Genomic DNA, 26941 nt, shown 5'->3' on the forward strand with positions numbered 1-26941 from the left:
TAAAATGGAATCATAAAATATATTCAATTAATCCAAAAGAAAGCAGGGGAAAAAAGGAAAAAGGGAACAAAAAACCGAAAACAGAAAACAAATAGCAAGAAGACAGACTTAAAAACTAGCTATATCGATAACCACATTAAGTGGAAATGATCTAATACTCCAATTAAAGGGCAGAGATTATCAGATTGGATTAAAAAAAAAAAAGGGCTGGCCCGGTGGCGCACTGCTGTAGTGCGCTGCTTGGGAAGTGTGGCAGCGCTCCCGCCGAGGGTTCGGATCCCACATACAGACCGGTTCCCGCTCACTGGCTGAGCGAGGCGCGGGAGCAACGCCGAGGGTTGCGGTCCCGTTGCTGGTCCCTGGTCCGGTACGGGGGCGACACTGAGGGTTGCGATCCGTTGCCAGACAAGGAAAAAGAAAAAAAAAAAAAAAACAAGATGCAACTATTTGCTGCCTACAAAAAAGCCCTTTAAATAAAAAGACACAAAAAGCCTAAAAATGAAACAACGGATAAAGAAATACCATGCTAATGGTAATCAAAAGAAAGCTGAAGTGGGTATATTAATACCAGACAAAGTAGATTTCAGAGTAAAGATTGTTACCAGGGATAACGAAGGTTATTTCATAATGATAAAGGGGTCAATTACACAAGAGAATCTAATAATCCTGAATGCTTATGCAGCTAATAATGGAGTTTCAAAATACAGAAATATAGAACTGTAAGGAGAAATAGGCAAATCCACAATTATAGCTGGAGATTAATACTTCTCTCTCAATAATGGATAAAATAAGCAGAAAGAACACAGATATGCCTCAATGTATCTGTATTGCAACATATAATAGCTACAGTTTTTAATCACAATTCATTTGATAAACATTTATCGAACCTTTCAGAAGAGACCCAGGACCCTCCATCCCCTGAGAGTGTGCAGGTGTCTATAAGTTTGTTAGGAAGCCAAGGGCTTCTCTGCAGGGAAACCCCCACCCCCTACCCAGATCCTCCCCGTCAGGATCTTCCTTTCTTGCTCACTTGCTCCCCCGTGTGGCAGTTCTGGGTTCAACCCGTGGTGGTTGGGCTGAGGGGGAGGCCAGGATGGCCACTGGAGCTTCCTCTTATGAAGGGTCTGGAAAGGCAGAGCCCAGAGTAATGACGACCGTGGTGCATCTGCGGGAGGGAGCACAGGGCTGGGAGCCAGGTCACTCAGAACTCCACGAGAGCTGAGTCACCGCTCTGCTGCTGCAGGGGCCGAGGGGCCTTCCGAGGAGTGACAGTGGCAAGGTGTGTGTGGTGGGTGTTTGGGGAGGGCATGGGGGCAGAGGGCAGCAGAGACCCGCGGGGCTGCAACACCAGCAGGCAAGGCCAACCCACGCTGCAGCTTTCTAAAGCCATCTGTCCCTTTGGTGAATGGGGGACAGGGCCCTCTATAGAGTGGAACAATGACTTGGGCCTCAGTGTTAGGAGGGGATAATCAAGTTCATAGCAAGAAGTACCCACCCAAACCATAAAGTCGTAGTGTCCTAGTTTTATATCCGGGACAGTAACCCAACTTTCTGATACTTTGGAGAGCTGGCAGAGCCAGACCATGAAGGGTTTTGTGTGCTAATCCAGATTTAGACTCATTTTGGGGGCAGTGGGAAGCCACAGAGGGTTTTCGTCACAGGGGTGACATGATAAAAAAAAAAAATCCAGTAAGCCCATTGGAGGTACCAGAGATGGCCCTGGACTGTCTGCCTAGGGCACTTCGCCTTCTGTCTGCATGTGCTTTCACAAGCATCTTCTTGCCAGAGCCTCACTACCACCCTGCCCACTGGCACATTTCTCGAGGGAGAAGCCTGAGCTCAGAGAAACTGGGAGGCTTGACCTGGATCACAGATCAAGTCTCTGGTCTGCTCAGTCTGGATTAGAACCGAGCTGTGGATCATCCAGGCCAAGAAATAAGGCTCTTTCTTTCCTTTAAGAAAACATTTATTACCTTTTAAAAATATTATATTAGAAACATATGAAAATGTTTGGCTATTTAAACAGCATAAAAGCAAACAGCAAAAGTTGAGAGCCTCACTCTACCCCTTTCGACTTCTACTGCTTTCCAGGTGAAATCTCTTTCAACAGTTAGCTGGGCACATTCCAGTCCCTTGCCCTGCATACACACCACCCACATACATCCGCACACACACATGCAGACATACACATGTACAAAACACAAATGGCTTAGTCCTATACGTACTGGTGGGGTGACTCGTTTCCACTTTGCATCACTCCCTATCAGTACTTAGAGATCCTCCTCTCCTTTGGAAGGGTGCGTTGGTATCAGTACGGATGGCTGGACTTCCCTTCCCAGCACCCCAGGATCTCTCCCCCCTGCTTGCACTGCCCCTTAGGCACTCCCTGGACCCAGTGCCCTGGTAGTCCAGGCACCAGATGACCAAAGAGTAGCCTCTGTAAGGCAGCATTTCCCACTGATGGCACCTGGCAGGATTTTAGAACAGTGCCAGGCTTAATACATACTTGTGCAGTGAATTTGATGGAGTCCTTAAACACACACTTTAAAAAAAAAAAATTTAGAGATTATTAATTTAACATATGTTGGGAAAATATACTGAGTATATCAAACCAGTGATTCAAGGATATTTTAAAATTTCCTTTAACATAAGTTTACTTAAGTTTAATGAAATGAATCTATTTAAAGAGAATTATTAAGTAAGTAACAGCACAGGTGGAACATGCATATGGCCAGAATCCTAGCACTGAAAGTGCCTGAGTAAGGTTTGGAACTGCTGTGGGAGGGGCTGGCCTTTGCAGCTGGGGGCCTGGCAGCCTGGTTTCTGAGGTTGCTGCTCAGGGACTCTGGAGAGCCAGGAAGAGGGGGAATAAATCTAGGCCTGCTGGACATAAGAAGATTTGAGTCTCTCTCGTGGTCTAAGCATTGTATGTACCAAGAAAAGTGGCACCAAAGACCAGAAAAACAGAGCTGCCAGGACTCCTGGGTGGCAGTGGGTCATGACGAGCATCTGCAGTGGTGAGCAGGGACAAAGACTTCCTCCATTGGGGTCAGCTTCCCCATAGGCAATGAAAGGAGCAGACCAAACCATCAGGGGTCTTGCATCATCGTGAGGGCACTGGGGAGCCACTGAGGCTTACTCATCACAGCGGTGACATAATGAGAGCACCTTGAAGCCTACCAGAAGTATAAACTATTTGGGGCATGCCCCTAAATAAAGGAACTGCAGCTGTTTTGGCAATTTATTGTGGTCTTCAACCAATAGCCATGATGTTCATGAGCAAATAGGCTGAAACTGAAGAAGGGATCTGGGGTAGACTGGAAGGAGACTTGCTTAGCCATACAACGGCTCCCCAAGGGAAAGTCAGACATCACAGACCTCAGAGATCTCCAAAGAGTGACTCTGAAGAATGATGTTCATGAGCAAATAGGCTGAAACTGAAGAAGGGATCTGGGGTAGACTGGAAGGAGACTTGCTTAGCCATACAATGGCTCCCCAAGGGAAAGTCAGACATCACAGACCTCAGAGATCTCCAAAGAGTGACTCTGAAGCCACTGATTCTGTAGCCGACAAAAGCACAGGCAACTACCAGCCACCTTTCCTTTGTTTCTGATACCTGGGAGAGGCAGGCTAACCCCCATGGCCTTGTGAGTTTGCAGTGGGGGGCTCTGAGCCCCTCCCTGCCCCCTCCCACACCTGCCCTTCCTTCCTCTCCTGCTGCCTCCCTCTGGCTTGGCAGAGAGAGGAGGAACCTTGGTCTATTGCTTTTAAAATGTTGAGGCCAAATACTTATCTATGGGATGATCTCAACCACGTCTTGAAAAATGTATGAATGTACAGGAAGAACATATAAAAATGTTAACCAAGAGTGGTTCTCTCTGGATGGAAGAAAATCAATAATTTTTTTTTTCCTTAAAGAGCAGAGAGGAGAAATGCCACCGAGATGAGACCTCCTAACAGCCAGATGCCCCCAAAACAGCTGAGCTCAGACCTGGGTCCCTGCCACAATAAATCCCCACGGCACTAGCACACGAGGTTAGCTCAGCCCCGGTGATGATGTCAAGGTGAAAGAAAGCTCCCTCTTGATACTTAACAGAAAATCAAGCCAAGGCGGAAATCAGCACAAACAAGCTATTTTGAAAAGGTGAGTGAACCTGGAGCAAGGCCCAGGTTTTATTGATAGAAGGCTCCGTCCTGCCCCAGTTCTGCTGAAGCATGCAGTCGGGCCTGTGCAAGGCAAACACGGCAGCCCGACCCAGCCACCCGAGAGCAAACCCATGCCAGGCTGTTTGCCGACGGGGGGCTGCTCAGCACCCATGCAGGATTCTCAGCTCCTTCCTGTGATATTTCCGTGGTGGTTCTGCTCTAGACACAGTCCTGATTTAGCTTGCTAGAGCATCGCCAGGTGAATGCCTCTTTCTAACAGTTTCTGAAAACTCAGACTTGAAAGCACCTCTTCCCTGCTGACATTCCAAGGATGAGACAACGTACACAGCAACGCCCAGGCCCTTCCTGGGGCCTTCTGCCTGCCACACCTGGGGCCGGATAACCTGCTCTAGGGCAGGGTTTCTCACTCTACTTCAGTATGATCGACATTTGGGGCCAGATAATTCTTTGTTGTGGGGAGCTGTCCTGTGCACTGCAGCATGTTCTGCATCATCCTCGGCCTCCCCCAAGTTGTGACAACCACAGATGTCTTCAGACGTTGCCGAATGTCCCCCACTGGGGCAGACACACTATTACCCCTATTTGAGACCTGCTGATCTAAAGGAAGACACCCAAGAAGGGGGTTCAGGAAGCGTTTGGGGGAACTGGGCTTGACGATGGGGCAAGGGCAGAGTTGAAGGGGCAGATACTGACTTGGAAGCTCCCTGCAAAGCAACATGACTGCCAGTTGTCGAGTAAGGCAAATCGTAACTAAAGCCAAAACGTTTCATTATTTTAGTTATACTAAGTTTCTATTTGTATTGTCAGGGCGCGGGCTCACAAACCCTTCAAGCCCACTGTACAGACTGGGTCCCCAGGCCGCTCACACGCAGGTCCATGCTAGGTAATTGGGAAAGATGCCGGGAGCCGTTGGCAAATGACATTAGCTCAGTCCTCAGCAGCTTATAGGTCTGGCAGTGACGGCGGCATCTCAGAGGGCCCTGGGGGCACTGGCAGCACCAGCCTCTAGCAGCAGTAGTGGCCTCCCCACGGGCATCCTAGGGGCTAGGGACGCTGTGGATCAGAACCACTCGTTCTTTATACTTAAGTCCATAACCCAGGACAGCTGGGTGCACATGCGCAATTACATTAGACAATAACCAAGGAACACTTGGGTGCACGTGCATATTTACATCAAATGCTCGGCAAGATTCTGAACACCTGAGGGGCCCTGACCATTTTCCTATATTTTCCCAACATTCCCAAAGAGAAAAAATTGGAATTCCTCCATCTTCTAAGGAAAACCTTCAGCAAAAGTCCACGTTGCTCTTCAGTGTTTGGAGTGTGCCTCCCCTCCTTTCCCTGCCCCCCACCCTGGATGGACGGGCTCTGCCAGAGGCAAGGCCCTCCCAAGAGGCCTGGTGACATCCAGGCTACACCATAACAGTTACTATTGCGAAGTCTGCAGAGGATGTATGGAATTTTTAAATAGGCATTTGAGAACCAATTCAATGTCATCCTTATAAAAATATACATCATACTTGCTTTCCCAGGGGGAGAAAACCCATGGGGGTACAGCAGGGAGGCTGGTAACACCCATGGGTGGGTCAGGCATTTGAGCACCATTGATCATGTGTGTCACGGCCACTCTGGGGATTTGGGGTTACTCGTGAGTCCTACATCCAGCATCTGAGTTCCCTACTACTGTCTCTCACAGAACCTAGGATTTTCTCTCATAGACACGGGGTTTATTTGTTAAAGTCCTGCTCCCCTACCCTACCGTAAGCCCAGGATGGGCAGGGGCCGTGTCTGTTCCCTTCATCACTAAGTCTCCTGCATTCCTGGGCCTGGCATATGGTAAACACTCAAGACATATTTGTTAAATGAATGAAAGGATGATGGCCTTAAACATTCCTTTCCTCCCTGACCAGCAACCTTCGAATCATACATTAAGGCTTAGATCAAACATCACCTTAGCTGGGAAGCCTCCCCTCTTTTCTCCCAGCAGAAACAATCTCACGGTGTACCAAAAACACTTGGCTCATACTCTTATCGTAACGTGTGCCACGGTATTTGTTTGTGTTCTGCCTCCCCTGCCAGAATGTAAGCTCGCTGAGGCTAAGAATTGTGATGGATCATGTATTATCCTCCCTCCCACTGTGCTTGGAACATAGTAGATACTCAGTAAATGCTTGTTCAATACAAGAATCAATAAATGTACTCCTCTGGCTCCATTCTAAATTCTAGACATCTAAAGTTCGGACACATTGTAGTTCAAGTGCCTCGGCGAAACCTAGAACCAGGAGCTGCTTTGGACATCAACTTCCTGGTCCTTTAACACAGGGAAAGAACATTTGTCCAGCCTCTCTGACTGTTGATCTGGCCTGGCTGCTTAAGTGGCAGGCAGGACCAGGTGCTTGAGAAGCTTCCACCCAATATCCCTACTGCCCCAGGGCTATGAGGCCCCTAAGGACCTTCGGGAGGTTTCTCTGGAACCCACCCCACCCCCACCCATGCCCACACCTCTGGCTCAGAGCTCTAGGTAGAATGGGCTCTTGTGCTTGGGGAAAACTACAGGGGACTTCCGAGTATCTACAGACTTCTCTGTGTCACCGCTCCCAGATCCCCTGGAAAGGGGTGAGTCTGTGGACTCCATCTGGTCAGAAGGGGACTCCAACATCCAGCACATATGGAATACTGAAGCCTCATGCCACCTCCTGCTCCCCAGAGCTCCTGGGTGAGAAAGCACAGCCTGGGGCACTTGGGGAGGCTGTTCCCAGCCTGGTCCGTGAGCTTCACTGCCTACCTGGCTGAAGGTCGAGGTAAGAGTGCTTTCTGGAGAGGGTCTGTCCCGGGCTGAGCCCTCCTGCTGACTGCAGTCCAGCTGAATCAGCTTGGGGAGGCTGTTCCCAGCCTGGTCCGCGAGCTTCACTGCCTACCTGGCTGAAGGTCGAGGTAAGAGTACTTTCTGGAGAGGGTCTGTCCCGGGCTGAGCCCTCCTGCTGACTGCAGTCCAGCTGAATCAGGTTACGGCACTCTGGGTGGCAGGTGAATTTACAGTCTGGAGGGAAAGAACCAAAGAGGGATTAGGGGCAAGGCAGAATTTCTACCCACTTCCATCCGGAGAAATCACCTGGGAGACTGTTGAGCTCTCGAGGGGAAGAGCAGTGCGGGAGAGAAGTGGAGGTGTGGGAGACGGCGTGAGAACAGTGCCCTGCCGTCTGTGCCACCGTGAATGGTGGAAGTTAAGTGCTTTACCGTCCGCAAGCTGCTTTCACCTGCATTATTTTGTGTGTACCTGCAGTCATTATTACTGCCATTTTACAGATGGGAAATTGGGGCCTGGGGACTTTGGTGGCTTTCTCAAGGTCAGATCATCTGGCTGCAGACTGGTGTTCCTTCTAGTAACTTACATTAATCCCCAGGGGCTATGGATTCCCGGGGAAGGACTTAACTTTCCTGGGCCTTGTTTTGCCAATCTGTAAAATGTAAGTAATAGCTGCCCTGCCTGTTGCACAAGGATGTTGTTTATAGTTATAGGGGAGGAAATGTCTTGAAGAATTAAAAGTGCTTCCAGAGACAAAGGCATTATCATGAGTAGGAAGGGCTGTCACCTCTCTCTGACGCTTGCCAGTCTAGAAATGTGGGATGGCTATTCTAACCCAGCTGAAATAGCCTACAGACAGTCTCCCAAATCAGGTGCTTCAGGGGGAAAAGCACACGCTCCATCGACAATGTTCACCTTCCATGGAAGCAGAGACTTCATGACCACAGTTGAAAAGAGCTTTGGGGGCTACTTTAGAGATCAGGAAAATGAAGCCCAGAGAGGTAAAGTGAAGCGGCCAGTGACATACAGCTCACTGGTGGCAGAGCCAAGGCTGCTAGTACTTTCCAGGTCTCTCAAAGGCTTTCTCTGGAGCCTCCTTGGCAGAAGGGAGGTAAAGTCAAAGGGGACAGGAGATGTTGAGACTCAGCCAGGCAAGGGGAGGGGAGAGGAATGGGTGTGCGGGGGCGGGGGAGGGTGAAGGAGAGGGTAGCAAAATGCTCGACCTCAGGTGCGGTGCCCACAAAGAGCTGCTGGCTCGGCCGTGGTCGCCTGTCCTGGAGGTGCCACAGCCCAGTAAAAAGGCCCAGCTTTCTAGATGCCAGAGTCTCTCGGAAGTCTTCCTTCTTGACTATGAAGTCAGATGCATGGGATGTGCTGGGCAGGCAGGGTTTGTGGCAGGGGACATGACAACCTGGACTTGCTTGGATACCTGGGGATTAGGGCACCACTTTTGGTTGATAAGGGCTCAGGAACCGCAAGACTCTTTTCCTTTCTTCTAATAAGCTCCAAAAATTCAGCACATTTGGTCTCTTTTTTTAAAGCTGCCACAGCGTGTTTTATCTTGGGGTAGGGGTGGCAGCTCCTACTCTCTCCTCTCTTTTGAGGAGTTTTGGAATGAGACCCACAGAGGACATCGAACATGGAGTCAAGGTACATGATTAACCAGTTTTGAGACTGGCCGGCCCTGGGGGATTTTGGACTTGTTTAGCACCTGTCACCCCTTTCTTTTGGCCTATTTCTCCCTTTTTGCATGAGAATATGTATCCTATGATTGTCCCAACATTGTATCTTGGAAGTAGATAAGTTTTTTTTTTTTTTTTTTTTGTCTTTTGTCTTTTTCCGTGTCCGGCAACGGGATCGCAACCCTCAGTGTTGCCCCCGTACTGGACCGGGGACCGGCAACGGGATCGCAACCCTCGGTGTTGCTCCCGCGCCTCGCTCAGCCAGTGAGCGGGAACCGGTCTGTATGTGGGATCTGAACCCTCGGGCGGGAGCGCCGCTGCGCTTCCCAAGCGGCGCACTGTAGCAGTGCGCCACCGGGCCGGCCCCGATAAGTTGTTTTGATTTCATAGATGGTATCTTGAGACTCTGGACTTTTGAGTTGAAACAAGTTGACTTTGGTGATGGAATGAATGTATTTACCTGTGAGAGGGACATGAACTTTGGGGGCCAGGAGCAGAATGATACAGATTGTGTTCCCTACATTTTATGTATTAGTGGCTTGGTCCCGACTGTGACTGTTAAGAGGGCGCGAAATCCTATTATGGTAATTGAAAGGTGGGGCCTTGAAGGGTTGATTAGATTCTGAGGCCCACGCTGTAGTGAATGGGTTAAAAATGGTGGTCAGGGGTGTGGTTCTGAGGGCTTTAAAAGGAGAGTACATGAGGAGGTATCTCTCTCTCTCTCTCTCTCTCTGTTCTGCCATTTTCTGCCATGTGAGACCCCTGGGTCACTTTTGCCACCAGCAGATGTGTTCCCTGGACTTTGGACATCCCAGCCTCTGAAACTGTAAGCAATAAATTTGCTTTCTTACACAGTACCCAGTTCCAGGTATTTTGTTATAAGCAACAGAAATGGTCTAATACAGACCTACTCTCCCCAGTTGCCCCCTTCCCTTATACCCCAAAGATGAGCACCTGGACTATACATTTCCGTATGGGTTTTGTCTCTAATGTCAGCAGGGAAGAACCCTGACCAACGCGGGGAAACACAGAGATTCCAGAACCCTGCAACCTTCTTATGCCGTGGCCAGAAGCTCCCGACCACCTTTTGGGGTGTTATTTAGAAGCTCTACTGCTCATCACCCTCACACCCGAAGGTGAGGTCCACCCACGTCCCCTCCTTCAGACCCCGTGTTCCTCTAGGCCTTCCTGACTTCTCCATGGGAGGCCCTTTTCTCATCTGCAGACGGAATAGGTCAAGTCATTTCCCGAGGCATGCACCATCTACCTGCAGGTGCCCACGCACATTTCTGGGCCTCCCAAGTGGGAGGTGCCTGCTCAGCACAAAAGCACCCTCGCCCTTAGTGGGGTAAAGGGCACAGAGAGATGTGCAGGCCAAGTCTCCCCTGCCCGCAGTGCCCAGAAACACCAGGGCTTTGATAAGGTAGCACAAGGCCAGAGCCACAAAGAGCAGCATTGTTCCCAGCTCTGGCCCTGGGACACACCTGTATGGCTTCTGGTCATGCTCTGAGCGATGAAGAAAGAGTCCAGGATGCCAGGAAGAGGAGGGAGGAAGCTCTCCCAACTCCACAGTGAGCGAGAGCTGCCATCAACTCACACACAGGAAGGCACTCAGGAGAGGAGGCCTCTCTCCTAGCTCCCTGTACTGTTGACACAGGCACTTAAGGTCCATCTGAATGTCAGAATCTCTCAATTTCTCTCTCTCCCTCTCTTACACACACACACACACACACACACACACACACACTGAAAACAGCACCGAAACCTCAGAAAGATCTTTTTTACAGGCCTGATGCTGAGCTGGACAGAGCTGGGGACTAGAGGACTCCAGGAGGAGTGTTTCAGGATTTTATAGAAAGCATGTTTGAGCACTAATGACTTTGTTCCATCAGACGTGTAATCACAGACTGTAGTAAAACCACCGAAGCACGTCTTCATGCTTCCTGGCCCCTCGAAATGCCAAGCCCAGAGCTCTTAGGCCAGCAGAGATGAAGTCAGAGCCACCATGCCCTTCTCCAAACACCAAAGCAACAGCCTGTGGGCCTGATGTGTTCGCTGACTGGGGAGGCCCATGAAATTGCAAAGACAGGACCGTGTTCCACTGGGGCCCAGTGGTTAACCCCCCACAGGCCACCTTCCCCTCAAGGCAGCTCATCACCAGGTGCTGCCAGACCCAGCTCTGTGCCTGGTATTCCGTCATCTTCCACAGCCTTCAGTTGGTGCTCAGCTTGGATGAGGACAGAAAGAGGGACCCTAGATGGAGCATGGCCACATAGGCCCCCAGGAAGGGCTCAGCCTTCCCTGGACGGCCGGCACCCTCATCACCGGCAGCGGCACCGGTGTCTTCAGTGCAGGCTCCCATGTGTGCTGAGGATGAGAAGGGATAAGACCAGACCCCTGGGACCCCCAGGGCTAGTGGATGGGACGCACATGTGAAAAGACAACTAACAAGTGAGACAGCCCAGCGCAGGGGGCCCAGCTGTGGCACAGGTCTAGGAAGCTTGTTCAGACAGAGACACCCACCAGCCAGAGCAGTCAGGGAAGGCTTTGGGGTACAGGACGCTCTGCAACAAGTGAGACAGCCCAGCGCAGGGGGCCCAGCTGTGGCACAGGTCTAGGAAGCTTGCTCAGACAGAGACACCCACCAGCCAGAGCAGTCAGGGAAGGCTTTGGGGTACAGGACGCTCTGGGGAGCTTAAACAAGGGATCAGACTCCAGGTAACTCATCGGCCCTCGTCACAGGGGCCAAGAGGAAGCAGGGGGCTCTGACATCACTAAGTAGATAGGACAAGGATCTTGCCAACGAAAGGCAGCAAAAGGTTAGGGAGCAACATTCCAAGGTTGTAAGTATAGATTCTTAGGGAAAACTGGCATTTCTTGAGTTTAATACTGTCACCTGTAAAACAGAATTATCCCTTCCCCTCTCTATCCTTTCCTTCCAGCTATAGCCCCGGCCCCATTCCCAAGGGATGTTTTGAGAAAAATCAATGTGCTTCCAGATTTGGGAAGAAGGAACTATGGCAATGGAAGGAGCCATCTGTAAGGAGAAGTGACAGAGACAAACCGCACTAGGGCCCCTCCCGAGGAGAGAACCATGAGCAAGATGGAGAGAAGCCTCCGAGGGCCACTCAGCACCCAGGCTGTCTTAGGTTCCCAGGGCCACCGTAACAAAGTCCCACGAACCAGGTGGCTTTAAACAGAAATGTATTGTCTCACAGTTCTGGAGGCCAGAAATCCCAAACCAAGTTGCTGGCAGGGTCATGCTGCCGCTGAAATACGTGGGAGAACCCCTCTCCGCCCCTTCTTAGCTTCTGGTGGTTTCCTGGCAATCTTTGGCGTCCCTTGGCTGGCAGCGGCATAACTCCAGTCTCTGCCTTCACCTTCATGTGGCCTTTTCACGGGGTTTCTCTGTCTTCACATGGCTGTCTTCTTATAAGAATACTAGTCAGATTGGATTAGAGGCCCACCCTACTCCAGTAGGACCTCATCTCAACTAGTTACATCTGCAACTACCCTATTTCCAAATAAGGCCAAATTCTGAGGTGCTAGAGGCTAGGATTTAAATACATCTTTTTTGGAAAACACAGTTCAATCCACAACACAGACTCTGGGCCATATTGGAACACAGAGCTCTTAGGCTCAAACAGATGGAGGTTTGTAGTGGACACATCTGCAGAGATCAGCAGTGGACTGGCAGGGCAAGGGGGCCAGGGACTGCTGGGTTGAGGTCAGGACCACCTGCCTACCTCCGCCAGCCCTGCACCTGGTGCTCCTGGCCTTCATGGTCCCTGAAGGTCACCACAAGGTCACTACCACTAACAAGGGGTCAGGCCCAGAGGCCATGCAACCTACGCTGGGAGATGGCATTAACTCTTGCATTTCAGCCCAGAGAAGGTAAAGCCAGCAGATGGAACTATGTGTGCTAGGAGATTGTTTTTCCAAAATGTGGAAGCTACAGACCTCCCCTAAACCCCCAGGGCTGCCAAAGTTAGTTTCTGCTCCACCCAAGTTGCCAAATGTGCGCGCGTGCGCGCGCACACACACACACACACACACACACACACACACTCTGCCGTGCAGCCGTGTAACCCAAGTGGTTAATTTTTCTGAACCAGAGGCATTTCATTGATAAGGAACCATTAAAGCCCTTTCACCCTGGAGTTGCACGCAAGATACTAAAGTAACACAGAGCTCTCAGCTTAACTCTCCCCCTCCTCCAGCCAGGCCAGGGTGCAGGGTGAGGGCGGGGGCAGGCTCTAAGGATACAGAGCCCGGTTTACAGCGAGCCCACCCACCTTCCTTGCCGTCACTCCCAGGTCAGTTCTGGGGCCCGAAGGGAAGCACGACAGCCACTGAATTCAGGAGCCCGCTCCCATTCTCTGGGCACCCCTAGGTCTTCTTGGAGAAGGTCAACCTCAGAACAAACCTTACCATCCCTCTTCCCCACTCTTCGTCAGAGCCCGACCTGTTCTGTACTTGGTGAAATGGAAAGAATGGACTTTGAGGAAGGCCTGGCCTCCAGCCCCTGCTAGACCAGGTCTGTGACCTTGGGTAATTTACTGAACTTCTCTGAGCATTAGTTTCCTCAACTACGAAATGGGGATCATAACAGCTAGTTCACAGGACTGCCATGAGGACTAAGTGGGGTTCTTGATGTGGAGAACTGCACAGAAGGCCTGTGACGTGGAGGCTGCTGTTAATAGTGAATGTTCCATCCCCTACCCACCTTCCATACTGTGCCATGTGGATTTTTTCCCAAGAACCCAAGCCCCTGGTGGGTGACCTGCAGTCTCACCAACATTCCCCAGGCTAGTTATTTGCAAAACAAGGACACAAACAGCTTTTAGTTTTAAAATAATTTTGTTTTTAGTCACTACAGGGAAATCTGAAAAATTAATGTGCATTGAAAAAGCAGGAGTAAGTGTTGTTCTGATCCTCTCGAATAAGTCAGTGGGGACAGTCCTCAATCTCATGGTCCCTGTCTTGGCTCCCTTCTTGAACATTCCTTTGAGAATCCTTCGTCCCTGCCCTGGGGGTCACTCCACTGGAGCCTCTGGGCTGGGTCAGCCATGACAGTTCAAAGACAGCTCGAGAGTGTCTCCACCACCCTCTGCTCCATCTGTCCCAGGCAGGCCCAGGCCAGCTCCACCACCTGCAGCCCCCTGAACCCTCTCCCTGCAGCCTCCACCCTGCCTGCTCCTCCAGCCAGTAAAACTCCCCTGCACCTGGCCCCAAGACTCCCCCTCGGACCTCAGGCCCTCGTCCAGCAGACCCAGCAGTTCCCTCTGTGATCACACACCCTCTCCTAGTCTCCATGACTGCAGTTCCTGAATTCTACCCTTTCCCCAGCCCTTTGCTCTGGGTCCATTTACTTTTAAGCATTCAGAAGGGGTCTAATATGAATTAGTTGAGTGACTAGAGGAAGGAAGGGTGCTCCACCTCTTGCTGAAGTGGACAGACCGGAGTGTGAGTGCTGATCTGATCCTAGGCTAGTGTCCTAACTCCTGCATGCCTCAGTTTCCTTATCTGTGAAATGGAGATGACAGCAGCACCCTACCTCATAGGGTGCTGAGAGGATTATATGAGATAATTATGTAAATAACGACACAACACCTGATACACGCTAGGAGTCCAATGAACACTAGCCATTCTTATTACCTGGCTCAAATCCAAGCCCAGCCTGGCCAGTGGCCACAGCATCAAGCATGCTCATCCCAAAAGCCTGTCTACACACATCCCATTGGCGCCCACTGACCTTCCTCCAGACCTCTACTGAGTCCTGATGGAAAAGGTCCTGATACATCCTTAGACCCCCCATTGTACCCTATCCCCAGTCTGAGCAAGGGAGGCCCCAGGTCTCAGCTCCCTGCAGAGGGGAGACACCTCTGCCTGCCTCCTGGGACTTCCCACTCCCTTCCACTCACCCCCCTCCAACATTTGAACTTCCAAAGTCTTGCTCTAGTTTTGGAGAAGAAAATTGTTAACCAAAGTTGGTAACTTCCAGTATTAAAGAGGATACGGGGTAGTACCATACTGGTGGTACCAATTTCCTGCAGGAATTTATCCTGAGTGTATATTTATTTGTATCTAAATGTATCTTCACTTAAATGTTCATCACTTACTTGTTTATGAAAACAAAATGCTAGAAATACCCCCACATCCATCTGGAAGGGACTAGTTACAGTAATGGTGTATTTTTAAATGGAAATGCTATTATTTAAGACGATGCAGATTAATATTGGTAAACATGGAAATATGTCCACAGCATACCATTGAAAGAGGAAAAAGTTTGTGTTTTATGATATTAATTATATAAAATACTCACATACGTATATATACATTGTACAGAGAACTGTCTGGAAGCAAGGTCACATACTTGCTCTGAGTGATGGGATTTCAAGTACTTTTCCTTTTTTTATTGCTTCTAAATTGTTTTTTTTTTTTTTTTCCTTTTTTGTCTTTTTTACTGACCGGTAATGGGATCGCAACCCTCGGTGTCGCACCCGTACTGGGGACCGGCAACGGGATCACAACCCTCGGTGTCGCGCCCGCACCGCGCTCAGCCAGTGAGTGGGAACCGGTCTCCACATGGGATCCGAACCCTCGGCGGGAGCACCGCCGCACTCCCAAGCAGCACACTCTCCAGTGCGCCACTGGGCCGGCCCTAAATTGTTTAATTTTTATAATGAACATAGTTATTACTAAAGGAAAATATACCACAAAAAAAGGAACAAAGAAAAATCATATACCCATGGCAGCAGGTACCATTACTAACTAGTATGTGCCAGACACTATGCCTGCATGGTATGTGTTTCTACCCCTATTTCTTGCAAAGACATTATTATTATTTATAATTTGTCCAGAAACCTCAGCCATTTCAGCAGAAGGGTATATACAGGCTCTTACTTATACAGTTAACCAAGTATCATAATTCTCATTTTATATATGAGGACACAGAGGTTTAGAGGAGGCAAATAACCTTCTTAAGTTTGTACTGCAGGAGCAGTACATGCAGAGCTCATATTTAAAGTCAAGGCTGTTATTTTTTCTATATCTCAGGCTGCCTTCCTCTGGACTGGGGATTTCAACCTGGCCTAGGCAGACAGTATTTCTTTTAAAACAAAAAAAAATAATAATTTTTTAATTTTTAATTTAACTGACATGCAATTATACATACTTACGGGGTACAATCTGATGTTTTGATACATATGTATATATATTGTGTGACAACAGTCCCACCCCTATTTTTTAAAAGGGATTATTTTTAGAGCAGTTTTAGGTTCACAGTAAAATTGAGCAGTATAGAAAGTTTTTTTATACCCCTTGCCCCTACACATGCACAGCCTCCTCCACTATCAACATCCCTCACCAGACTGGAACATTTGTTACAACTGACGAACCTACACTGACACATCACTGTCACCCAGAGTCCACAGTTTACACTAGGGCTCACTCCTGGTGGTGTCACATTCTCTGGGTTTGGACAAATGTATAATGACATGTATCCACACTTGTAGCACCATGCAGAGTCGTTTTACTGCCCTTAAAAAATCACCTATGCCTGCCTATTCATCCCTTGCTTCCCACTAACCCCGGCAACCACTGATCTTTTAACTGTTTCCATAGTTTTTGCCTTTTCCAGAATATCATACAGCTGGAATCATGCAGTACGTAGCTTTTTCAGGCTGGCTCCCTCACTTAGTAATATGCATTTAAGGTTCTTCCCGGTCTTCTCATGGCTTGATAGCTCATTTCCTCTTATTGCTGAATAATATTCCATTGTCTGCACGTACCATGACTTACGTATCTATTTACCTACTGAAGGACGTCTTGGTTGCTGCCCAGTTTCAGCAATTCTGAACAGAGCTGCTATAAACACCCACGTGCAGACCTTTGTGTGAACCTAAGTTTTCAACTCATTTGGTCTACCCCTATTTTGGAAATGAGGAAATTGAGACTTGGAGTGGTTGAGTGACTCACTGACAGCCTCACAATGAGCATGTGGCCGCGTTGGCAGTGGAAATCCATCACATCTGGCTACTTCCCAATAGCACTGTTTTGTCACTCAATAGCCCATTCCTCAGAGTTGTCCCCTTCACTTGGACCTGGTCCCCACACTGCTTGAGGCCAGGGATGCGCTTCATCAGGGTTGGAGTTTAGGGTGGCCTGAGGCTAGGACGAGCCTGGGTTGAAGGCATCTGGGCAAGGAGTACTTTTTCCTCTGCCCTAGCAGGTGATGACAAGAGCGTCCCTCCCTGAGCCTCCACATCCTCGAAGGGCCAGGGAAGTGCCAGTTCCAGCACCAGCTGCCTTGCAGACTAGCAGCAAAGCATACCCGCTTATTAGCTGCGAACCAGAAATCCTCACACAGACTGTGTGGTCCCTTGAAACCCACTGCCTAACGTGCAGGACAGAGGTCTTTGAAAGCAGCTGCAAGGCACAGAACACTCAGCTGGGAGCTGGGGAGTGACAAGAATCTGGACTCTGGAGCCACACGGATCAGCCTTTGAACCTGAGCCCTGCCTCTAATCAATCGGGTATGAGATGCCTGGACAGTTCGCCTCAGTTAAATATAGACTTTTTTTAGCCTCAATTTCCCCATCTGCAAAATGAAGGTAATAATATGTTTCTTTTTTTTTTTTTTTTTGTCTTTTTGTCTTTTTCCGTGTCTGGCAACGGATCACAACCCTCAGTGTTGCCCCCACACCGGACCAGGGACCGGCAACGGGATCGCAACCCTTGGCGTTGCCCCCGCGCCTCGCTCAGCCAGTGAGCGGGAACCGGTCTGTATGTGGGATCCGAACCCTCGGGCGGGAGCGCCGCCGCGCTTCCCAAGCGGCGCACTATCCAGTGCACCACCGGGCCGGCCCAATAATATGTTTCTTGCCAGCTAATTTGTTGCCAAAAGTAGGGAGAATGTATATAAGGCATACAACGGTGCCTGGCACATAGTAGGTGCACAATAAATGGCAGCTGTCATTTTCAACACTATGGGACTCCTGAATCTGGGCACACAGTTTCCTGCAGACTCAGCATGTGACACCAGCCAAAATGCCTCTCGATCTTCAGTTTGTCTCCTAAGGCATCAAGACAAGAAGAATTGTGCAACTTCGCTGCTCATCTGAGTTCTCCCACCTGCTCCCCCCTCCCTCCACCCTCTGCTTTTTAGGAGCAGAGGAACGAGGCAGTGGGAGGGAAGGATAGGTCATGTTGGTGAATGGGAAGGTGAAGAGACTGTGATTACCAAGCTTGGAGGTCTGCAGCCATTGCCAAAATCAACATGACCTATACATCTTTCTGCTCCTGGCTAGACTCCTAGTGAGGCCGGCAGCAAGCGGATGGAAACTCCCCACTCCTGGGGTCAGGCAGCCAGCTCAGGACATCTGCATCTTTATGTTTCCAGGAAAGAGCCTGAACCCCAGCCCTCTTTAGACCATACACTGCATTTCCTTGTTTCAAAACACAGGCCACCCCTGAAGACACTCAGCACTGCCACCCCAGCCCAAAGGAACTGGAGGCACACAACTGTTCCCTCCCTGCACACACCCCTAACCCCGACTCCAACACACACACATGCACGCACACACACACAGGAGAGGGGGGAGGGAGAGAGAGAGAAGAGAGAATGTGCCAGAAAGCAAGCCAGGAAGCCAACGGGAAAGGTCCGTGTAATGGTAAGATGTGTGACCTGGAACTCTAAGGTCAGAGATGGCCGGCCCCTTTGGTGGACAGGAAGGTGGACAGCTGGGTGCACAGGGGCTGTTGTCTCCATGGGAAGAGCCAAGAGCGGATGTGCCCGGGTGTGTTCAAGTCTGGATCAAACATTCAGTTCCCACGTAAACTATGGCTGGGATGGGCAGGCATTAAGGAAGCAGGCTTCTCCAGATCAGGCTGAGAGAAGGTGCTGGAGAGGTGGGTGGTGTTGGGGAGCCTTGGCTGAACCAAGAACACAAGGAAGCCATCCAGAGGCCACCCTGAGACCCTGGTCCCCACTCTCTCCCAAAATGACTGTGTCATTGCATGTGGCAGGGCTGGGTGGGGTTGACATGTGCACTTTTAAGTGACTTTTTTTTGTACTGAAAGGAAAGACAAAAGGTCTGCTTGGTTGCTGCTCAGGGACCTAAGCAGATATTAAAATTCTTCCTGGGGATTTGGTCCCTGGATCTGAAGTATCAGTTATTTATTCCCTGAGCCTAGCCTCTTGTCACACTTCCAGGTAGGCTGGACCTGTCCCCTGGGCCCTCATCCCAAACATACCCAGCTGGCCTGGCAGACGTTGGGCTCCCGGGCTGGCCTGCAGAGGCACAATCCTGTCCCACGTGGGTGGGTGTGGGTGGGTGTGCCCCTCGGGCAGGCCCATTAATCATCCATCTCCAACATGACCACACCTTCCAGGCTGAGAACACCAACAAAAGGAAGACGCTGTGGCTGGGCGGGCGGGGTTTGTTGAGGTGGGGGTGTTTCGGGAGGGGCAGGTGGAGGGAAGGACAGCAGGACAGTTCATAACAAGTTCAGACGGATGGTGCTGCGAGCGAGAGCAGTGCCCGCCGCGTGCCCAGTGACGCGGAGGACAGGGCCTGACCCCAGGGCACCTTTTCCACATGGCCAGTTTCGTGCCACTTTGCTCTTTGGGGGCACTGTATCCTGAGCGTACCCCCACCTGCCCTGTGTGAATGTGTGCATATGTGTAAAATTATAAACAAATCTAATGGGGTTGCGTCATTTTTAGCAATTCATGCCTCAACTTTAGACAGTAGAAGCTGACTTCTGGCTAGGATGTGCTAGAACTCTCCTTCCCCCATCCCCTGATGTTTTCTACGTTATATTTTTTACATTTCCACCATTGATAACATTTACATTGTTTTAACTGTCATGCCCACAGTTGTCTAAAATCACCTCTACTTCTCCATCCCCTGATGTTTTCTACGTTATATTTTTTACATTTCCACCACTGATAACATTTACATTGTTTTAACTGTCATGCCCACAGTTGTCTAAAATCACCTCTACTTCTAAATGGATTCAGTCCTCTTACAAGAGCTAAACTATTTTTAACTGTTTATTTTAATTCATCTTTGGGTTGACTATATTTGGGGGGGCTATTTGTATTTTTTATACACATTATGTTTCCTCATGACACTGTATGCACCTTAAAGAGACGTGATCCTATTTTACTGACCTATTATATGTGGCTGTGGCCTCAGGCAGGGCAGTTTTTTGATGACAGTGATGATCAGAAGGAAACATGGATGGCACAGAAAGAGGTGGAAGAGTCTGCAGGCCCTCAGTGTGTGCTGCAGGGCAGGCCTGAGAATCCCTCCTTGGTCACAAATAGTAAGAGGCAGTAGATTTTGAAAAAAAAAAAAAATGAAGATAGAGAAGTAAGTGGTTTAGGGCAGGGTGCTGGGGCGAGCAAGCCAGGTGGACCTCATTCCTCACGTGCAAGTGACTGTGGGAGATTTGCTCTCAAGACCCTCTGACAGCATATCCAAAAAGGTCCAGCTAGTATTGAGGGTGTGGCTGTGCACATAGAAGTGCAAAGACACAATGTGACTCTTGAACCGGACAATTTAAGTATGTGCACCCACCAGGACACAGGTACTTAGAGAGACAGAGAGAGAATTAAACCTTTCTATATAGTGATGTCTCCTGCTCTCCACGCCTACCTAGTCCCTAACCAGCTTTTCACTTGTGTGTGCACACATTCGCTCAGCATGTGTTTACTGACGGCCTACCGTAGGCCTAGCACTGTTCCAAAGGACAGCTGGTTACATCCAAAGACTTTGTAACTAGAGGGAGTGTATGAAAGGATTTTACAGAAAGAGGGAGTTCAATACAGATATCTCCTGTTTGATTGTCACCAGAAGAAAAAAGGAATCCTATTGCTAGAGCAGCTTAAGAAAAGAAAAATGTTTTAAAACATTGTAGACAGTTGGGTTTAAGGGAATTTAACAAATGGTGACAAGTCCATGGTATCCAAAACCAGTGTGGAGCTGCCAGACACCCTCTTGGCCTTACCCTGCTCAGGAGGGGCCTCTGCTCTTTTAGGCATATGTCACTCTGCTCTGGGTGTAAGAGAGACAAAGCAGCAGAGGTCTCCACTCCCGGGCTCTGGGGCCTCTCCACCCATCCCTGGGGCCCCTGAGAAGACAGGAGGAGACTGGGTGACTGACAGAGAAAGGACACTGGCTGTAGTGGTGAGGCGCACACGTGGAAAAAGGAGCTAGGGGTTTTTTGTTGTCTTTTCTTCTTGCTTTTGTTTTTTGTTTCTAAAGCAGACACCATCTTCGAGAAAGGGCAAAGGAAGCTTGCTTACCTGGAGTATATTTTTGGTAGTGTCCCACAGACCCCAACGATAAGGACAGCTAAATAGGTTTGAAAGGAGTCCTGCCTGGGCATATGCAGACCATGGGGTGGCTGAGGAAGCTTGCACGGCTGTGCAGATATGAACACACACACAGGTGCGTGTGCACAGTATGCCCAGCCCGAGTCCCGGGAGGTCACAGGAGCAGACGGGTTCAATCCTTTATGGGACACCAGGCTACTGCATCTAACTGGTTTTTCCATACCTGCTTTGATGTCACTTATTCAAAGTGCCCATCACCAACCGGGTGAAAGCAGACTTTTGCCGTGAGAAGAAAGGTAAATAGATTACATGTGAGGCCTTCTCTGCTGGAGACACACAAAGGCTTCTTTACAGCTTCATTGCTATAGTCAGAACCACAAGAGACTTCTGGAGGGACCCAGGCTTGTTTCCTGCTGACCCCATGGCAGCCTTTTAAAATGATATATTACTCAGTTCCTTGGTGACATGCTTGCTAAGCTCCTAACGATGCCTGGTGGGCGAATCTAGCTTTGCCNGGAAAAAGGAGCTAGGGGTTTTTTGTTGTCTTTTCTTCTTGCTTTTGTTTTTTGTTTCTAAAGCAGACACCATCTTCGAGAAAGGGCAAAGGAAGCTTGCTTACCTGGAGTATATTTTTGGTAGTGTCCCACAGACCCCAACGATAAGGACAGCTAAATAGGTTTGAAAGGAGTCCTGCCTGGGCATATGCAGACCATGGGGTGGCTGAGGAAGCTTGCACGGCTGTGCAGATATGAACACACACACAGGTGCGTGTGCACAGTATGCCCAGCCCGAGTCCCGGGAGGTCACAGGAGCAGACGGGCTCAATCCTTTATGGGACACCAGGCTACTGCATCTAACTGGTTTTTCCATACCTGCTTTGATGTCACTTATTCAAAGTGCCCATCACCAACCGGGTGAAAGCAGACTTTTGCCGTGAGAAGAAAGGTAAATAGATTACATGTGAGGCCTTCTCTGCTGGAGACACACAAAGGCTTCTTTACAGCTTCATTGCTATAGTCAGAACCACAAGAGACTTCTGGAGGGACCCGGGCTTGTTTCCTGCTGACCCCATGGCAGCCTTTTAAAATGATATATTACTCGTTCCTTGGTGACATGCTTGCTAAGCTCCTAACGATGCCTGGTGGGCGAATCTAGCTTTGCCTGTTAATTATGTGGCATGGTAAACCCCCAAACAGGAATTTTTCTAGGGACTGTGTTTAAGAATTTCACATCCCTCTTCCACTTTTGCAACCTTCAAACCCTATCTCTTCCACTGAGATGCAGGCAGCTCATCTCGGCCCAGGTGCAATGCATCAGCAGACAGCCCTGTTGGAGGTCTGTCCAGATAACCTGCTGAGAGCAGTTGCTAAAAGTCTTCCTGGGAGCACTCAATTACAGCAGCTCCCAGTGAGGGGCCTGTTTTACATCCAATGTCACATTAATCCACGTAACATCAGCTTGAGGTCGGGATTCTTTGCCCCATTTTATAATTGGAAAAACCAAGGCTCAGAGAGGTTAATCTGTATGGGGAAGGCCCTCCAGCCAGGAAATGGTTACTCCAGGACCCAGACTCAATTTAGCCTGACTCCAAGCCTGTTCTCTTAAATGCCACCCCCCAGGCTGCCCGTGGAGTCCTGCGAGTGAGATGGAGATGCTGCAGAAGCCCGCAGTCCGCAGTCTGCTGTTCCCGTCATCTTTGAGCATCCTGTCTCCCCCTCCCCTTCCATCGATTAAATCCAAATGCTAACACAAATTGAGGCAGCACATTGTAGTTGCAGTGCAGTCTTTGCCCTGAACTTAATGCTGCCAGTCCAGGCCTGATTGATTCTATTAAATCTATAACTCCTTGGGCTGAATAGCAAAGGAGCAAGGAAATGATCTGTTGAATAATTCTCAGAGAGGGAAGATGATCATGAACACACGCGTGAGCATTTAAATTGAGGAACTCAGCATCCAACTCTCTTCCTAGTGAAGGTCACAGTATGTATTAGGCTATTGATGAGGATATATTATTCAGGCTGGCTAAAGAGCCTTTGTCTCCAATTGGGGATTAAGTTTGGTTGAATTAAAATTCCCACTTCTCAAGAGATAAAGCCTTACTCAGAAAAAATATATTTTTCATCATCAAGATCCTATTGTTTTTTAAATGCTGCTTCCAAAAATTTAGCTCAGAGATGGCTCTTCAGTTTAGTTCTATCCCTAAGACTTAGTGCTATGACCCACCTAGATCCCCACCTGGTCCTAAATGTGCATGAGAACAGTGTGGAGAGGAATGGGGCGGGGAGGAAAGCCTATGGGCTCCAGACATTTCCAGCCATTAAAGAGAAGCAGTTAAAGGTCAGTACAACAAGCAGAATCCAGTGGTAAAGGGGTCCAGGCCTGGCCATGTGGCAATGACCTCTAATAAGGGGCCTTACTTCTCTGAAAGACAAGCTGTCTTGTCTGTGAAACAGAATACGCTCTTTCCCATTCCCACCCTACAGAGATCTGTGGGTAATAAATGATATTAAACACATACAAACATAAATGCTTTCATTCTTTAGCAGATACGCTACAGGATGCTTCAGACAGACATAGCAGAAAGAAGCCCAGGCTGGAAGGGCAGTGCCAGGATCCTAGTCCTGGTGCTGCCACCAACAGGGCCTTTGGTTGTCTCAGCTTCCTTTTTTTGAAAAAGGGAAGTAGGATGCCCTAAGATACTATGATCATTTAGATTGAGGTTGTCTCTCCTTCTCACCTTCCACTCACTCCTATATTGTCCCATTACCTTTCTCCAGGCAAGATCTGTTCTCACCGTAATTAGCACTCAGGAAAGGAAATCAGTGGCCCAGTCCCTGCTTGCACTTCCACCCTGCAGCCTTCAGCTCTACACAGCCCCACGTGCATCTCCACCAACTATGCAGGTGAGAAACCCTTGCCCAGGAAACTCCACTGCTCCCAGGTCCTTGGAAGGCTGACTCAGCAGCTGGGCAAGGCCTGACGCCCCTCAGAGCTACAGGATGGGCAGAGCGGAAAACGGTGGCCATCCAAGATGCCCATAGTCCACCAGCTTGGCCACCCTGATTAAGATGACTGTTTGGCCCTCATTCTTGGCTAAGGAAAGGTCATTAAAGTGCATGGCCAACACCAGGACTCCGAAACAGGCTGACCATGTCCTTTCAGTCTGGCTGTTCAACCTAAACTGGGCAAGGTGGCAATACCTAAGCCTTGGTCCCTGTGGAGTTAGGAGGGCCAAGGAGTGGTGCTGAGCTCATCATTAAGAACCAGGCTACCGGAAGGACCCCACACTCCTTCTCCACAGGAAGGGCCACTAGCAGAACTCTCAGAACCCAAGCACCCTATGAACGCCCCCAGCTAGATCAGCTAGGACCTACCCCGAGCTCGCTGAGCCTCGATATGGAACCTCTGCAGGATCTGGAGCTTCTCTGATACCGAGCGGCTCTTTGGGAGCCTGTGGAAGAGCTGCTGGAGCCGTGCAGTGACTGTACCAAAGCAGGCAGTGGCTGCCTCCTCATCTGGGCCCTCGGTCATCCTGGCTGCTGCATGAGATCAATAGCTTTTCTCCAGGCCCGGCGTCAGGGGTGGAGTGCCGAGGTGGGGAGGGCTCAGCGAGGGCTCCGGCTTCCTGTGACCAGGACAGGCATCTGGGACCTTGGGACCAGCACACACTGACCAACGCCTTCCCTTCCCTAGCTGAGGTCCCTTCCCCTCCACCTCCCCCAGTGGAAAACTTTCTATTCCTGGGACTTTTAGCTTGATAAGATAAAAATGCCCCCACCAAACAAGCTGCAGGAAAGAGCCTGCCCCAAGCCTCACTTCTCAGTCGCGCCTGTGAGTCTGAAAATCAATGTCTCCAAAGTTTCAACAGACGACAGAAGTGATCGGTTACCTCACACCACATGCCTCACCCAGGAGCTTGTTAATGGATTTCTTTGGGGATGGTGGATTAATAATGCTTTCCTAGCTGTAGAGCATCCTAAGGGACAAACTGGGCTAATTCACATCCTCCCATGCTAAGCTGGGGGGTGGGGGGGCCTGTAAGGAGGCAGTGTTGCTTTAAGAGGGTCAGACCATTTATCTGAGACCAGCTACCTGAGCAAAGAAGAGATGACAGGAAAAAGGATGTGCCCCTTTGGGGAAGAGGAGGAAGAGAGAGAAAAGGGGAAAAGAGCCTTTCACAAAAAGAGCAGAAATGTTATTCTCTTGCCTTAAAAAGGTACTCACAGTGTTTCCCCTCACTCGGACTCCCAGAAGTAGCCAATCCTAGTGGAAAAGTTCCTGGAGGCTATTGCCCAAGCCAAGACAGAGGCACCAGTCAGGCAGCAGAGCCTTCCAGGAAAGCCACTGGAGAGGGGTGCCCACTCCCAGGCTACCCAGGGGTTTCAGAACTCACCTGCCAATTGCCAGTCGGGGCCAGTTTAACATGAAGGAGGGACACTTGCTCTTTAACCAGAGGAAACAAACCTCAGAGGACACCCGCACTTGCAGAATCTCTGGCTGAAGATGCTTTTACACATCCGTGCCCTGGTTCCCTAGTGTCAGGTCCAGGAAGTCAACACTGGGGTTCAGATGTGAGCTATATTATTCCCTGCACCACCACCAACCTCTGGCTCAACTCCTTTGTGCTGTCTTTTTACCCAAGGCCAAAGAGAATGCCGAAGTGCATCTTATCCCAAAGCCATATCCTTGTGCCTAGAAAATGTTTGTGGAACAAATCTAAGCTGCACTCTGATCCTCCAAAGAGGCTCCCCTATCACCTGCCCTTCTCATAGAAAACCTGGCCAGGAGGTCCCATCTAGATCATCCCTCACTATGCAGGGCCTCGGCAATTGCTGAAGCAGCAATAAAAGCTCATTGTTTAGAAGCCACTTATTTAATATAGAAACACCCCCAAATGCCGCCATTCCTCAGGCCCAGACACTGTTCCTTCCTCCCTAATGCTTCCTCAGGGAGATTAGGCTGCCCATGGCCTTTTCTTGTGGCCCTCTAGTTTACCGAGCCACCTCTGCACCAGAAGGTCATAGTGAGACCAGGTCCTGAAATGGTGTTGGGGACCATCAAGCAAGGGGTGATCTCCAAGAGGGTCCAGGAACTCCCGCCTGGCTGAGCACGGGCAAGGACAGCATTCTCACCCTCAGAGAAGAGAACACATGCCTCCTGGGGGAATTTTAAAATATGAGCAAGTGTAACGGGGGAAAATCCCTCCCAAATGCCCCACTGGGGCTGGAGGAGCTTCTCACTTCTCTTTTCTTCTCATCACAGAGCTGTTCTTTGACAGGTTAAGCCACTGGGGAAGCCAGCAGGAAAAAACTGGCAGACACTGGAGATGGAGCTTTGGGAAGTTCCAGAATCTTCATTCCTGACCCTTTGAAAACTAGGTAGATTTTCTACTGTTGGGAGGTCTGGGAGGAGCACCATCCAGAGGCAGGGGAATGCCTGCAATGACCTCTTGCTGCCCCAGGCATCCAAGCAATGACCCAGTGACCTCTGGGCTGAGTGGGGTGTCCAAGGCCTGACATAATTGGAAGCAATAGCCTTCATCATCTTAAGTGCTGGGAGTACAATATATTCTCACCTTGAAACATCCTATTAATGTACAGGTACCTCCACATTGCTTTTAAAAACACTCATCTCTAGAATAGACATTCACAGACGGCATGTTCAACGCTTTCTCTCAAAACTCTCAGTTTACAGCTGGAATCTGTTGTTCCATTTGAATAGTTAAAGCATCTCTGAGGGTTTTTTTGGGTTTTTAATACTTTCCTCAGATGCAGAAAGGACATAATTGTTTCAACAGAAACCATCAAACTTCTAACTTCATTCAACTTGGAAGGAGAAAACAGCCTCCTCCAAGTTAGCAAGGAAACTAAGCAACGGTATCTGTTCCCAAGTGTGAGTCTGACCTGGGGAAACACACAGAGTCAGAGGTGGGGTGGGGTG

At 49.5% G+C, this 26941-nt stretch overlaps 1 protein-coding gene across 1 annotated transcript in view; it reads right to left on the reverse strand.

Annotated features, from left to right (window-relative positions):
* The window catches only part of RASSF5 (Ras association (RalGDS/AF-6) domain family member 5), a gene marked incomplete at its 5' end in the record, with an annotated part of 72369 nt that overhangs the window by 37478 nt on the left and 7950 nt on the right, over positions 1-26941 (reverse strand). The window contains one exon of the mRNA XM_008573083.1: positions 7086-7207. Within this exon, the coding sequence (XP_008571305.1) occupies positions 7086-7207 (122 nt within the window). The remainder of the gene's footprint in view (positions 1-7085; positions 7208-26941) is intronic.

This window comes from Galeopterus variegatus, unplaced genomic scaffold (assembly GCF_000696425.1).
Source record: "Galeopterus variegatus unplaced genomic scaffold, G_variegatus-3.0.2 Scaffold872, whole genome shotgun sequence".
NCBI lineage: Eukaryota > Metazoa > Chordata > Mammalia > Dermoptera > Cynocephalidae > Galeopterus > Galeopterus variegatus.